Genomic DNA, 16346 nt, shown 5'->3' with positions numbered 1-16346 from the left:
CATGTCCTCTGCCCTAAGACACTTACAATCTAACAAGCAGAACAAATTCAAGAGAAGATAAATATGAACGTTGGGGAATGGATGATGGGAAAGAGGTTTGTGGAACGATTAATGTGGAGGAAGAGAAGGTAGGAAATATTCCTAGCCAAAGTGGGTAGAAAGGAGGGTTTTGCAGGAAAGTGAGATGTTGTCTGTGGGAACATAAAGTCTGTGTCTACACTGAGCTGGTTTTGTGCAAGAAATATGCAAATGAGGCTAAATGTGGAATATCGCTGAGCCTCATTTGCATAATTAATGAGAAGCTGCTTTTTGCGCAAGAGGCTTGTGTGCAAAAAGGAGCCGACTACACTGCTTCTTCTTGTGCAAAACCCCCTCTTGTGCAAGAGCCATTCTTCCGCATTTTTTTCAGGACGAACAGCTCTTGCGCAAGAGGGGGCTTTTGCACAAGAAGGAGCCATGTATATGGCTCCTTTTTACACAAAAGCCTCTTGCACAAAAAGCAGCTGCTCATTAATTGTATAAATGAGGCTCTGCAATATTCCACACTTAGCCTCATTTCCATATTTCTTGCGCAAAACCAGCGCAGTGTAGACATAGCCAAAAGGAAAACTAAGCAAGGTAAAAAGCAGCTTGATACAGGATTATTAAAGGGTTTGCATATAAAAACAATGAAGTTGTTTTAGAGTGACCAATTTTGCCTGAACATGCTTTTCTTCCACACTTTGAGCTACAAACTAAGAAACAGACACATGAGGTCCAGGTGGAGGGATCCTCTTTTTGGCTACATATTTTCTTGATTTTAGGCTGAGATACTGACCATTTCTTCATCTAGTGGTTGTGGATGTTTGATAAGGGTAACAACTGGGTGGCTTGATGCAGAGGATGTTACATGTTCAGAGGACATAATTATGGATGCTTAGTAAATTGTCACATGATAAACAACATACAACAGCTCCTTCCAGTTGAAGTCTTTGTTGCCAAAGGCAATGTGTGAAGCGAGTAACAAGGCTGTGTACAACAGCCGAATTGGCATTGCTGTTAATTCAATTGATGCAAGTATGCCTGTGCAAAACTGACAGGGCCTCAGACTTGTCAACTTACTTAGCTGTAAAAGTCTCAGTCTAGCAATCTCTGTAAGATGGTCCATTGGTTAGGTTGCTAGCCTGTGACATGGAACCTGAGATGTGATGCTCCTCGCCACCAAAAACTTCCTGTGGGATCTTGGGCAAGACCTTTAGAGTAATAACTGCCCAAGTCCCGTTTTGAAAAAAATTATTTAGCACTTCAGCCCAGACACAGCCATAGTGTCAATGAAAGTCACTTCTGAAAAATGAGATTTTGGTTCCCAAGTTATTTAGGCCCTTTTTAAAATTTTACACCTAATCAATCGGTGCCTGAGTTCCCCATCTACAAAATGACGGTAACAGTACTTCCTTGTGTCACAGGGATGCTGTGAGGATAAAAATATTAATGACTGTGAGGTGCTCAGATTTAAGCACTTAGGGAAGTTGTCTGTTCATTCAAATCCTAATCATCTACCTCAGGGTTGTTGCATTTCTTCCATTTATTTCTGGTGCTATTGAGTGCCACAAGGTCTTTAATACCTTTTCTGAGCAGAGAGGGTCTCTCTCACTGTAAAAACAGATCTGACAGGTGAGAGATAGGGGAGGAGGAGTTAGCTTCCCTTACACGTACACCTATTTTACACCATTGTAACTCCCCTGGAATTACTCCTGATTTCCTGTACTGCCCTGATGAGGACTTGCAGAAATGATCTCCCCTCAAGTGTGAGGAGTTCGAGTACAGCCCCTTATCAGCTGCAAACAGGCGGCGCTGACAGACTTTCCAGGCCCTTGAGTGGGGGAGGGAAAGGAGGGACCCAGCTTCCCACTACCAGAAGGTACCTCAGGTGGAATGGGAACAGTCAGCCCACAGCACCACCTGGAGCATGTCATACTTGTGCTCCAACAGAGATTTAAAGGACCTGTAGCTCCAGCTACTGCTCCTCCTGCAGTACCAGCAGCAGCTGGGAGCCCTGGGCCCTTTAAAATCTCCAGGGCCCAGGGCAACTGCTCCCTTTGTCCCACCTTCCATCCCCCATTGGTGGGCCTGACTGCAAATCATGACTTCAGCAAGTATTTGACAATGTTAGCAAGAGAATCCTTGTGTGTCCTGCCTGACAAAACAGTTAAGGGAGTGACATGCTGGTTAAGTCATTCTGCACCATCTTCATGTTCTATATTTATTAGTTTTCTTTGTTATTCTTTGGGAAATGTGAGAAAGCTGAGCAACATGATGCAAACTACTCATATCTGGCAATGTAAACATTAGAAAAAGGGTAATATTTAGTTATTTATTTGCACCATCCTTTCATTCTAGTCTGTCCTGTGAAAACATATTACTTCATTAGACATAATTAATGTTAGAAACTCATGTGGGCCCTACAGCTTCTGAACTGTGAGCTTGCCAATTGGTAGTCCTCACTCTATAGTTTCCAGGTCTTCACAAACCTTTTCCAATTCCTCATGTCTTTATTTAGCTTTGCAAGATCCTTATTCAAATAAACACCGATTGATTTCAGTAGAATTGCATAGGTACAGCGAAGTGGAGAATCAGGCCTACTGGCTTCTAAAATACTTTCCCTCTCATTCAGGATAGGGATGTAAGAGACTAGTTGATAAGCAGAAGCTTATTGGATAGTCGGCTAGTGATGCAACTAGTCGCTTTCTCCCCATTGCCAACAGAGAGGTGTAGTCTATACACACCCTGATAGAGGCAGCAGACAGATGTAGATTAGGCGTGTCGAAATTGCTAATGAAGCAGGGATTTAAATATCCCGTGCCTCATTAGCATAAACATAGCTACCACTATTTTCGTCATGGAGCTTTTTCAAAAAAAAGTCAGTCTAGACGTGGATCTGTCAAAAGAAACCCTTTTTAGACAGATCCTGTATTCCTCAAAAAACGAGGTTTACAGGATCTGTTGAAAAAGGGTTTATTTTCAACAGATCTGTGTCTAGACTGCTGGGTTTTTTTTCGAAAAAGCTCCATGTCGAAAAATGCGGCAGCCATGTTTATGCTAATAAGGTGCGGGATATTTAAATCCCTGCTTCATTAGCAATTTCGATGTGCTTGATTTGCATCCTTCTGTCAACAGAGGGATGCAGTCTAGACGTAGCCTCAGAGGGAGGCAGCAATGGGGGGGAGGGGCGTGTAGAGTGGGAGCTAGTGCAGGGGGTGGGAAGCAGGCTTAAAAGCCAATTCCCCCCAGCACTGGCTCCATGAGGGGCAGGGTAGGTAGAATCACAGCGGGAAATGGTGCAAGTGGGGACTGAAGCAGTCTTTGCTAACGCCACTGCTGCTGGGACTTTTGTACATTTCAAAAGGAAGCCCCGCACTACTTGAGGGGCTTCCACTTTTGAACTTTAGGAAGAACTTTAGGAAGAGTAGGGTTCCGGAATGGCTCTTGCTACAATTCAAAGGCGGAGGAGTCCTTATAGATTAATCAAGTAGTGGATGGAAATCCCATCAACTATTCAATTAGTTAATTAATCTAAATTTAACATCCCTAATTCGGGAGCCGTCTCTCACTCACCAAAGTGTAAATCTAAAACCCAGGAGAGTAGAATCTGATCCAAGATGCTAGACTGTATATTTCTCTCTGCTGGGATTGTTTGAGGGTGTTTATTTCCGTGTGTGTGTGTGTTGTTCTGTATGAAAGTCACACGCACATCTAGGCCTGTTTGTTCTTGTGCAGGTATTTTAATGATCGACCTCTTCAACGTGCCCTTGTCCATGGTCAGTCATGCAAGCCATTTGTAATACAAGGGCAGACATGAGATTTGAACGCAGAGTTATCATTCACAAATTGAAAATGATTCCAGCTACTTCTGCCCTCCCCTTCACTCAGCATTAGTACCCTGCTCCATTTCCTGTTGCTCCCTGAAGGTTTCAGCTCTGTTTAGCCTGCAACCATTCTAGCTGTTGTAGACAGACATTCTTCCTCTTGTGAAAAGTTAATCATTTAATAACCTTGGCAGAGTTTGCTTGAGCTCTTCAGCTCTCCTCCTTCATGCTCGCCTCCTCCCTGCTGTGACACTTCAGAGAAAGCAGCTGGGCTTCATTACTTCACATTTTTAAGAAGTGGTTCAGAAATGCCTCATTTACTTGCTTGTCTTTTCTTTTCTTCCTATTCTTGCTTTTGTTTTGCCTTTTTGTCTCTTGCTTTAAGGCTGTGTCTGATCACGGCAATTATAAAAATCCAGCCCCTCCCCACGGGCAGCTGTAGATCATTTGGATCAAAGTACAAGTGAATTTTAATAAAAAATATTAAGGCAAAATCCTGCCCTTCCAGCTGGGAGTGGTAAAGGGTGTGAGGCAGGGTACTACTTTACTACCCAAGCAGACAAGCCAAGAGCCACCTTGCTGCTGCAAGGATTGAATGGCTCAGGTTTGGGGGTGGGGGGAGTTTGGAGGGCACTGCTTTTAGGGCATCTCTGAAAAGGAGACTAGCATGACCACAACTAGCACTTGATGCTTGGCTGAATCATTTGCACTGGCTGGCAGGCTGCCCAGAGCTCCTGGCCAGAAGGACACACACACACCTCTCTTTACAGGACATGGTGCAATGGCAGGTATGGCAACCTGCCTGCTTGCTTAATTCTCTCACAGGAGCTAGGTAGGGATTGTTCTTTTGGGAACCCGGGGCAAAATGTGAGCCAGAGGCCACCACCCTTCCAAAAATTATCTGGGAGATTAAAAGACTTTAAGGAAGGGAGATTTGGTGGGAGAGGAGACAAGTGCCCAAGTCTTAGGCTCATGGTCATGGCCCATGGAGCTGAGGGGGGCCAAGGAGAGAGGATGAGGGAAAAGAGAAGCTCCAGGACTGTGGGGATCACTGACCTCACCATGCGGAGTGGGAAACAGAGATACCCAGGCCTGTGTGGCCACTGCCTCCCCTGCCACACAACTGGAATGGAAGGCCAGGGAGGGCCCAGACCTGAGGAGCTGCTACTGTCCTCATGAGGAAGAGGTGGCGTTGCCCTCTCTGTAGCCAGGGGATGTTCCTGGTCTCTCCTATCCCTGAGCTCTGGCAGTTGGGAGCGGTGTTCCCAGTCCCACTCTTACCGCTGCCTAGAGGATCACTTCAGGCCCAGTGCAATGACACCAACAGTGGTGATGGTGCCCCACTGGGGTGGGTGAGTCAATCCACAGATTGTGAATCTCAGGCCCCAAACGTGACTGGTGCTGTGACCATTTCCCCTCCATGCCATTTCAGTGTGCCAGGTTGCAATGCCTCTCACTCAAAACGTGGCCCCGCTACCTCTCTGCCATTTTGAGGGACAGAGGCACACGTCTTTGCTACCTTCCTCCCGATGGCCCTGCTTGGCAGGGGAATCCAGGAGGTTCCCATTCCCATAGTGAAGCGTACAAATGGGTCCAGTCTTACTTCTCTCAAGACTTTTTCCATTTATTTCTGAGAATAGGAAGGTTTGTATCAGGCCTGTATGCAGGAATTGCTGTGTGCGTGTGTGTGTGTGTGTGTGTGGGGGGGGGTGCTTTCTTTGTAAATGTGGACCACAAGGGTGTGAATGCACCCCCATGGTTCTCGAAGTAAGCAGGGAAATCCCCTGGCTGGCTGGAGCATGCTTACTTGGGGACACATTGGGGAAGGTTCCGCTCCATTCACTCTCTCCTGCCCTCCCCACATCCCATATGGGACTGGTATAAACAGACACTATGGTGATCAAAGTGTCTATACAATACTTACCTTGAAAATACTGGGCTGGAATCAACGCTGCTCCACCAATTTGTAAGAGATTAAAATCTGTCCCACCAGTAGCTTTTAAACTATATATTAACACAAATGCATGTTAAAAATATCCTACCATTAAGCAATTTCTAGATCAACACTGCTCCAGTATCATTATGCTGCTCTGGAAACATCAAACGAGTCTCTACTAGCAATTACAATATTTAAATGAGGATTTAATTGGCTGTGTTTTCAGTCTTATTATGGAGGAAAAGCTATTGTGGAGTTTTGCTTTAATAAATTATGCTTCCACAGTAGATTAAAACACAAATGTATTATTTATTATTTAATTCACTTTTCATATTTAACTAATTCATTCAGTTATTTTGTAAGTCTTTGAATTCATTACTTAATAAAAACATTACACAGCACTGCTTTATCTCTGTCAAACTATCTGGGGAACCTTAGTTCACTTTAACATTTTAATTGTAATAAAAATGCAAGGTGAAAAAAATATCAGCTGGCTCCAAGTAGTAGTTAGGTTTTAAAAGTAAGCACTGGGTCTAAGGTTTCTGTTTCCTATGGCTACTGGGCTTTCAACTAAAAGTAAAAGTAAAAGAAAAGAGCAGAGAAATCAAAGAATCAGTTGAAGGATTCTATTGGTGTCTCCTGGGATTTTCATTAGGAAAATTGGAGTCTTTGAGGCATATCAATGTTGGCGATGAATTTTGGCGAGAGCAATGCAGGCTTCATTTCTTGAGGTGAGTTAATTGATGGACAGGAGTAATTTGAAAAGTTGTCAAAAATGTGAGTACTTCTCAACTATTTTGAATAAGATTTATTTTTCTATCTGCCAACGTTATCTAGTCACTTAAAACTCAGATAGTGTTGAGGCTCCCCTCCATGCCATTTCAGGTGCCACTCCCATCAGAAAAGGAAAGTTCAGCATAAGATGAAAGGTATCTGCCACATCAGTCTGTGCTTTATCCACTCTTCCAATTTCCTTCTGCCATCAGTTACGCTACAGTCACAGAGTTATCTGGTGCCACTTCAAATGCATTTTTTAAAACAATTTTCAGAGGGGAGCCAGCTTGAATCCTAATTCTGGCTCAGATGGAGCAGAGATTTGAACCTGGGTCTTACTTGCTTAGTAGGTGAATGCTTTTAAGCACTTGGCCATTAGGAACACAGCCATGGCCTCTTCCCCACTACAGATCATACATGGTCAGTGTCAATGTACACTTCCTCGATCAGACCCTGCAAAGGGGAATGCCTTTTTGTGACTCCCACAAGGGCTTAGGCATGGGCTAGGCACTGACCATGCTGGAAACATAGGCACTGAGGTACTTTAAGTGCCATAGAGTTAGGTGGCAGCTGAACAATGACTTTGTAAATGCCAGTAGCCAAGGGTGCCATTTTGGGAGAGTGAGCAGGGAGGGGCTGTAGCCACATGTATTGGGACGCTGCTTCTTCTTCCCTTTCCCCTGACCATCAGGGTGGGAGGGGAAAGCACACAGCTTGTGTGCACTCCTTTCTCTCCCAGCTGAAAAAGAGGGGGCAGAGGAGTTATTCATGTAAGGTGTGCTCTTTCCCCTCACGCCCTGACACTCAGGGGAATGGGAAGAAGAGCAAGCAGTGTCCCCATATGTGTGGCTGCAGCCCTCCCATTCTGAAATGGCACCCTTGCCAGTGGTACACAAATATTGGACTTAAGTGCCTAACTGACCCTTTATGTGCTCAAGTCCTGCCTTCGAAATCTAGCTCATCGTAATGTCAATGAGGTCATTCTGGATTTCCATTGATGATGTCACTGAAGGCAGAATTTGACCATTTGTATCTATAACAGCATCATCCAGTGACTAAGGGCACTGGTCTGGGAATTAGCAGGTGGGTTCTATTTCTGGCTCTGCCACAAGCCTCTTCCGTGACCTTGCCAAGTCATTTCACCTCTCTCAGCTTTCATTTCTCTGTTTGTAAAATGGGGCTAATGATATTTCCCATTGTAAAGTGTGTTGAGGCCTACTGATAAAAAGCCAGTAAGAAGTATTGGAAATTATAGCTGTCAACCTGAAAAAGTCGATCCAGGTTTAGCTTTAGAGCCAACTTAGAATGGTGGGTAAAGATCATAATGTAACCAACTCCAATCTGAGAAGCCATCGTTGCTCTTCTCTGCTCACGTAGTTTCAATTCCCACCCCCCAATCAATCACAAAAGGCAGTGATATTAGTCGACTCAGGCAGAGACAGGTACATCAATATAATTACCAATTTAAATACATGATTGGCTAGCTGGCAAGATTTGGGCAAGATCACCAATATCTGGCTCTTCACCCCTTTTTTATATACCTCCCCTTCTCTCTCTGGGGCCCTTAGTGCATTCCATAGCATTGTCTGATCAGGCATTTAAATTCCTCTGCAGTGAACCCACCAGTACTGCCCTGCCGTTGCAGTTAGTCACAGCTTCTCAGTATATTATAATCCTCCTGCACCTCTCATCTCACCCGTTCGTAACTATAGAGTCAGAAACAAAGCACACTCAGAAACATCAAACTCACACAAAAAAGGGAAAACCAGGAAAGCCGGTAACAGGCACTATGGTTGGTCAAATCTTGCCAGCATGTGTAATCATACCAGAAATAGACTGCTTACTGGAACATTAACTATTAAACACGTGCTTGAAGTGCTTTTCTGAGCAATGCTTTGCTGAATGTGGGCCTCTGCCACTGGACAGCCCTTAACAAGTAATAATAAGAGCTAAAAGAATGTGCATATGGCAGGAGTTAGAATGAAGGACTCTGGCTCACATAATTCCAATCAAGACCAACCAGCCCCAGTTTCAGAGGAGATGACTGAGACAGCAAAGAGAAAATCAACATGGATCTAATGTGAAACAAGTCCTGCTGCGTGTGTGCCACAGGACTGCCTGCCCACGCCTTCTCTGCAAACCTTACTCACGTTGCATTGCCATCACACAAATAATCCCATTGAACTAACTGCAAAGCCTGCAAAAGCAACCCCTAGCTTTTGTATGTGACACACAGCAGTGGCTGTGTTTAGGGAACTAAATTAAGAAGCACATTAGGAAGTGTGTCCCTCCCCCCCCCCCCCGCATCCAGTGGTGTTTTAGGAGTGCTTACTCCTCCCATCTTTAGCAGCATGGTTAACTGCTACTGGGGGGGGGGGGGGGGGGGGGAGAGAAAGATTGGCTGTGGTTATTCTAGACTCAGCCTAAACTTTACAGGTAACGCTTGTTCAGCTGACCCAGATACACTGACATCCACAAATACTATGTAAATTATGGACCATGTCTGAATGTTTTTACCCCGGGCTCTGTCTGGAGTAATGCATATAACAAACCACCAGACATAATAATGATAGACAACTGTTGTGGTAATAAGAGGCTAATCAATAATTCATTTGCTATTCATTGCACATTTAATCATGATAAATTAATGGGGTTTCAATGTGGCACTAACATGCATGTCCCTGGGAATTTAACAATTAATGTACTGTTATTTTAAAGTGCAGCTGTCCTTGCTTCGCAGACACTCAAAACTGGCAACATCCTAGAGAAATAGGGCACTAGCTGGAAAGCGTTGCAAACCTTTCAGCTTTTCATCTGCCCATCTCTGACTCCCCTTTTAGATCAATCCATTCTTTCCATTTACCAGAATCACTGGAGAGGGGATGGGAAAATTATTATTTGTGACCAAGAAAGGTGAATCATATATTTGGGAGATACCAATTCCCTCTTCTTTATTAGTCATAAAGAACTGAATATGCTCAGGCTGCTGAAAGCCCTGAATTCAACACCAGTGTCAGAGTTATAGTGGTGTAATCCACACACCTACTGGGTGTGGTTCACTGTCCCATGTAGTGACAGAGAGAAAACGCATGAGTGGGCTCTACAGCTGTAGCTGGGAGCCAGCTGGCTTTGAGCTCAAGCTGTAGGCTCATGCACTGAGTTCCCAGGTTTGGTTTCACCTGGTGGCATTAGATTAATAGTATACCAACTTACCTACAAAGTAAGGCTGTAATGTTGCTCTTAATTCGCCGCTTATGCTGGGATATTAGATTTGTTCCAAATAGCAAGCCTTGCAGAAAGATATACTTGTATGGTTCTTGTATTTGAAATTGTTAAATCCTTTAGAGTAGTTGCAATAATCATCATTCATCTTCCCTTCCTGTGACAAAAGCTACAGGAGGGACTTGGGCACAGGAGAGAATTCCCATGTGGATTGCTTCTATCTACATCATTGTAGCAGGGTTTGCAAGCTCCAGGAAACCAGTACAGGGCCTGTATCCAAAGAGACTGATCCCCTTTCCAGCACTGGGAGATCCACATGGAGGTCCTATGCTTTTGCACAGGCTTCCAACAGCACTCGCTGGGGAGTCACTAACAGGGACATCCCTATGCTAGTTATGGCTTCCCAAACCTTCCCACATTTGTGTGTGTGGGAAGGGACGTGTGATGGCTGCTCCAAAGAAAAGCTCATTCAGGCCCTGGCTGAAATCTGCCATAACATGTTAGCTGTGGACTTCTCCATGGGGTTGATACAATTGCTGGAGATCACTGGGGCTCAAGGAAGCCCCAGCTATCCCCTTTTCCCTAAGACATAGTCACTGCACAGGCAGCTGGGAGTTAGCCTAGCAGCCAGGAGATCCCCTTACAATGGGCTGATGCACCAGTAGCTAGCAAGCTATGCAGCCGTTAGGCTACTTGGCACCAACAATGTTGCACAAATCAGCTGTTCCTATGATTTTAGAACTTTAAAAAAAAATATTGTACCTACGCTGGCTCCCTACACTGGCCATAAGGCTCTTTGCTGTTGGCATTGATTCAGCCAAGAATCTGTTCACACCCCCTTCTTGTTTCATTTGAATTCAAAAGAAGGATTTATTGGATTGAGCTGTATTGCAAACAATATTTAGAAACTTCTACCTTTATCTTGCCTTCTTTTTAAGTGCTATCTTTTTGTCCTTGGCTGTTCTAAATTATTAACATATCCTACAGTGTGCTTGAGATAAGAGAGAACCTTCAGCTTTTATTCTCCCACCCGTTAGTCAAGCCAGTTATGCTGTTTCTCACTGGATATCTTTGATCAGCCTGCTTGTTGGATGCTAAGCCACAGGGACACCACTGCTGAGAAAGAAAACAGAGAGGGAGTCAACCTTTTAATAATCCCTAGTGTTCTGCATGCACAATTCCCACCAGATTCAGAAATGTCTGGTGATCTAGACAGATTTGTACAAGCACACAGGCAGGGTAGGGCACTGATCATCCTTATATTAAGGGCAGCATGTTTCTAAACAGTTTAATACATTTTTATTAGATGTTACATGGCTATATATAAGCACATCAGTGTAAGAGGTTATGGATGCTTATAAGCCATCTTTTGACCTGTTGGACTCAGACAGACAATTGTCCATTCAGCATGTTAAACTAATTTTGAATGTTCCCTTAATGTAATGTGTCATCATAATACCTCTCTGCACAATGAGTAGTACTTTCTTCCACAAGTAGCCTCACTAAGATTATTCATGATGCAAGGTACCATTTAAAGTTAGAGTCTCACTGTGTGACCCATAGAAAGTATTGGAGAGACAAACTAGGTGTGGTACTATGTTTTATTGGAGCCATTACCACCTCACCTACTTTGCCTTTCTAATGTCCTGGGACCGACATGGCTACAACACTGCATGCAATCACAAAAAGTAGAGCAGTAGACGTAAGGCTATTGTATTACCCATGGTTCATATGGGTAATCCTCACTGATATCAGTGTGAATTACACTGTAGATTAAAGAGAGTAGATGGTCCATACATTGCAACTGTGTGGGTTTGTACATATATGTGTCCAGTGAGTATAGTAAGGAGTGGGGGGCGTCTTTCCCCCTTCTTTTTACTATCATGTTGATAACCTGTAGTCAGAGCAGAAGTTGTGCATTTGCACAGTCACATGGTGTCTGGTTTCTTCCCCCACAACTTTTTTGTGGTTGTAGCACACAAACATAGTATGAGTTTAACAGATCCTTTGTAAAAATATAGTGCTGACTTTATATACAACTTTTGCAAGGGTTCTTGAACCAGATGTTCCTACAGGATGGAAATTAATTAGAAAAGAGAGCATGCATAAGTGAACTGCCATGCATGTGATCAGCTTTCTTTCCTTTCCATGATAAAGTATAACAGAAGTTTTGTTACAGAGACATTCATTCCACACTGCTACATTAAATGTCCTTTTGCACCAAAGGATATGCTGTCTCTAATAAATAGCTAAAGAATTGTTAAACAATTAAGATGCAGATCCCTCTGGAATAGGAGGCAATAGTTTGTCTATTACATAAGCAAAATGCAGGACTATGTAGCACTTTAAAGACTAACAAGATGGTTTATTAGATGATGAGCTTTCGTGGGCCAGACCCACTTCCTCAGATCAAATACTGGAAGAAAATAGTCACAACCATATATACCAAAGGATACAATTAAAAAAAATGAACACATATGAAAAGGACAAATCACATTTCAGAACAGAAGGGGGATGCGGGGGGGGGGGGGGGGAGGAAGGAAGGTAAGTGTCTGTGAGTTAATGATATTAGAGGTGGGGAAACTTTTTTAATTGTATCCTTTGGTATATATGGTTGTGACTATTTTCTTCCACTATTTGATCTGAGGAAGTGGGTCTGGCCCACGAAAGCTCATCATCTAATAAACCATCTTGTTAGTCTTTAAAGTGCTACATAGTCCTGTATTTTGCTTCAGCTACACCAGACTAACACGGCTACATTTCTATTTCTATTACATAAGAGTGTATCGCCATCTAGAGGATACCATGCTTTACAAACAAAAAACAAAAAGAAAAAGCAAAACAATAAGGCCCTATTCTGGTTATACTTATACCAGTGTAAATCTGAAGTAATTCTACTAGGATTACATTGGTGCAAAGTCAATGCATGCATGATCAGAATTGTGTCCAAAGCATATTACTAGATGATTTGCATCTAATCCTTGCAGACAACCCACTAAATTAACAAGTTTCTCTCTTTATGCACAACTAATTAGGTGTCTCATTACCACTCACTCCCCCAGAAAGACTTTATTTGAGCACATAACATTGCACACATGCATTGCAGGGAGAACATCTCCTTTACAACATATGGCATATGAAACAAAGATCATTCACAACAGCAAATAAAAATCTGATCCAAAATTTAAGGGACTTGTCAAACTTGTAATGCAGAGCCCTGACACTTTGTAAGCTGGAATCATTGGGACTGGATTTGTATTGAAGATTATAGAAGGCAACTGTAGCTGGAGATCATTTTTCCAAATACGTTTGACAGGATTAAAATAATACGTGCATTCACAAATTGAAATTTTAACTACAGTTTTGCATCACACAGTCCCATCACCCTTTGCTACGAACAGACTATGAAAAGATATTGTCAACATCAGTGCTGCAGTGACCTTCCTCTCTTCTCACATGCAAGTCTGCTGGGACTAATACTTTTTGAGGACTATTCCTTGTCCCTTGACTACAGCACATGGAAATATTTATATCATTTTCGGCAAAAGAGTTTATAAATCATTCCAGATGTGAATGTATAGGTCTGCACAGCTTAAAACTTTGTTCCTCCCACAGCTATGTTCCCCGTTTAAGTTGGGTGATCTCAGATCTTACAAAACTGCTTAAGAAAATAGGATATAAAATGCACTAAACAAATATGTTAGCTCTTCTAAAGAAAGCTTAAAACAGTTTATGAAAGTCATTGAAGAGTTCCAAATGTCTGTTATTTTGTCTTGGAATAAACATTTTCTTTTAAGTTTTAATGGCGTTTTTGGAGCTATGTAGAGACTACAAATGAAATCAGAGCCCATTTGGGGTAGGTACTGTAGAAACACATAGGGAGACACAGACCCTACCCCCAAAGAGCTTGCAATCATAATAGAAAAGGCAAACAAAAGAGGCTGGCACAGGAAACAAAGACTCCAAGAGGGGAATTGTCCATAGTATGCAACAGGTTAGCAGCAGAAACAGGAAGATATCCCAGGTCATCTATGTCTCAGTTCACTGCACTATCTAGCTATTTTAGGCACTTGTAAGGCCCCTGTGACCGGGTGTGCCCATCAGGACATGACTCATGCAGCCACAAGTAGTTGATTGTAGGTCAGCTGTCCTTCCAGCTCAGTCTTACCCTTCCAGACTGCTGAGGTTAAAAAACAAATAAAATCAGAAATAAGAAACCACAGCTCAAAACAGAGTCGTCTGCTGAATATTCAGTGGGACCCTCTCTTCTATTCAGGACTTGTCTTCAAGCAGTCCGTATTTCAGCTGATCTGCCAGCATCTCGTCATCCCTTCTTATGGGGCTTGTCTGACTGACACAGTCTTTGGGCTGCATCCAGGCTTCTCTCACATCAGGAGAAGCAGATCTGAGCACACCAGGTCTCCTCTTTTTAACACCCCTTTCCATATTTCACATTTGCTGCCAGTGTACTGGGTTGGGTCTCATTGGCTCCCCAGGCTCTCATTAGCCCTTTCGTTGCCAACATGGGGCTTATCTTTCTTACCACAGCTCCCTATCATTGTAGTAGCTGAGCATGGGCAGTGCGTGGCATTCTGGGGGCGGAGTCTTGGCAGGGCCAGGATGGCAGTGCCTTCTCCTGCAGAGTATACCTGCCACCCTGTAGCTAAGCTTTTAACAGTACCTCATGTATTTATCCTCACAACACTCCTGTGAGGGGGGAAGTTGGTTATCCTCTTTGTACAGATGAGAAGCTGTACTACTAGATTCTAAATATTTTTCAAATTTTACCAAAGAACTGACATTTCTAATTGATTCCACCACAGAATATAATCTGTATGCCTTACCCGTCTTCTCTGGCTCTGGGTTCCACACAGTGCACCACTATTATCATGTAAATTATAATAGTGCCTGGAAAACCCAGGTACTAGCCATCATCCAGACACAGAGCAAAAGGACAATCCCCGGCTCAGGGAGCTTACAATCTACCCCTTTTGTAAGCACCACCAAAAACTATTTCCTTTTATGGACCTGATTTGGTAGTCCCTAACCAACAAAGTCCCTGCTGATCTAAATACGAGAATTTGATCGGGTCTTGAAGTCTGGGTAACATGGATGCAGGACATAGGCCTTATATTTTCCTTTATGAGTCCTTTCACATACTGTGTGTGTATACCAGATTGTTCACCACCAGTAGGTCTACACTGAGCTGCCTTTATAACCTATATAAGGCCACTATGGATAAACCAGAAAGTTTCTGATAAGAGACACATTAATCCCTTTCCCAGTTAACATTGGTTCAGGGATCATGTACATTAAAAACTACATTATAATCTATAAGCACGAAAGGTCGAGTTAATTCTACAAAAGCAACATTAGCTTGGCCACTTTCTGGTTTTTGAGTGCTTAAAGACAGAACCTTAAAGTTTGGTTTCACTATAAAAATGACTCTGGAGAAATGGCCCCTTCTTAACAGATCTGCCTCCAAAAATCCACAGAGTTCAGAACTGCTGTCTGTAATGATCAACACTTTTTTTTACTCCTTTAAGTCCTGTAGAATGAATGCACATAAGAGAAAGTGCACTGCAGATTCTATTCCATCTTGTGCAGCACCAACAGAGATATATGTAGTATAATCCAACTGGTAACTCCACAGCAAATCTACTGAAGAGAATGTGGTAGCATAAGTATCAGTGAAAAAACCAGTTCACACAGGTGAAGCTGAGATTTCTGCCCAGTTTTTACTCATCTTCTCATTGAAGCTGTTAGGAATTTGCCTGAATAAAGAGTAAATGAGAGTAAATGCGAACTGAAGGTTTGCCTCTTCAGAACTGTACAGAAGTCTTTTGATAAATAGCGAGAGAAAAGTGTTTCTGTATCTGTATGTGTGATCTCACAGTTTAATCTTCTAATCCTTTGGTAGAAAGGGTGTTAGTCCAAGCTACTAGATTGTCCACCTCTCTTTCCCATAGCTCTTCTTCTTTGCTGTGGGGTCTCTCTTTATCGGCTGCTTGATTTTTCGGTACTAGGCCAGGCATATCTATGGTTTGAAATATGCAAAGCAAAACAGATTAATAAAGAGAAAGGAAACAACAGGTAAGTGCAAACAAGCTTTCCAAAATAAGCCACAGCCACATTTTTCATTTTTAAAGTGCAGTTTTTTATATGCTCTATTTCTGGATACATATCTCCTAGGCACATACAGAGGCTGTACACATGCACACTATAAATCCAGTGATACGTTTGTGATAAAGCACACTTATCACATGATTTATTCTGCAATTTATATAGAGCGCTGTCTGCCTGTCCTGAACTCTGACCACTGTCCCATCTAAATTGGGACTACTTTTAACATCATCAACTGCTTAATCAATTGTCCCCAACCTATCAAATGCAGCGTCCCACATCCCCCATGTTAGCGTGGGGCTTGAGCTCAGACTTAGGACAGGAAATGTTCTGTCCTGAACCACTTATAAATTCTTTCTGCCATTTAGACCACCACACTCAGGCTATGTCTATACTGGTGGGTTCTTGCGCAAGAACCCGCAGAGCGTCCACACTGCCCACCTGCT

The 16346-nt window shown here is 43.0% G+C and overlaps 1 protein-coding gene across 2 annotated transcripts in view; it reads right to left on the bottom strand.

Annotated features, from left to right (window-relative positions):
* Positions 1-12501: 12501 nt before the first annotated feature.
* Positions 12502-16346, bottom strand: part of UBE2U (ubiquitin conjugating enzyme E2 U) — a 37136-nt gene continuing 33291 nt past the window's right edge. For both annotated transcript variants that reach the window (XM_014574570.4, XM_025185646.3), the window contains one exon: positions 12502-15814. In XM_014574570.4, the coding sequence (XP_014430056.2) occupies positions 15675-15814 (140 nt within the window). In that variant the 3' untranslated portion in view covers positions 12502-15674. The remainder of the gene's footprint in view (positions 15815-16346) is intronic.

The sequence above is a fragment of the Pelodiscus sinensis genome, chromosome 9, assembly GCF_052426305.1.
Source record: "Pelodiscus sinensis isolate ZL-2025 chromosome 9, ASM5242630v1, whole genome shotgun sequence".
NCBI lineage: Eukaryota > Metazoa > Chordata > Testudines > Trionychidae > Pelodiscus > Pelodiscus sinensis.
Note: the sequence above shows the minus strand (reverse complement) of the source record. Positions and strands in the feature narration are given on the sequence as shown.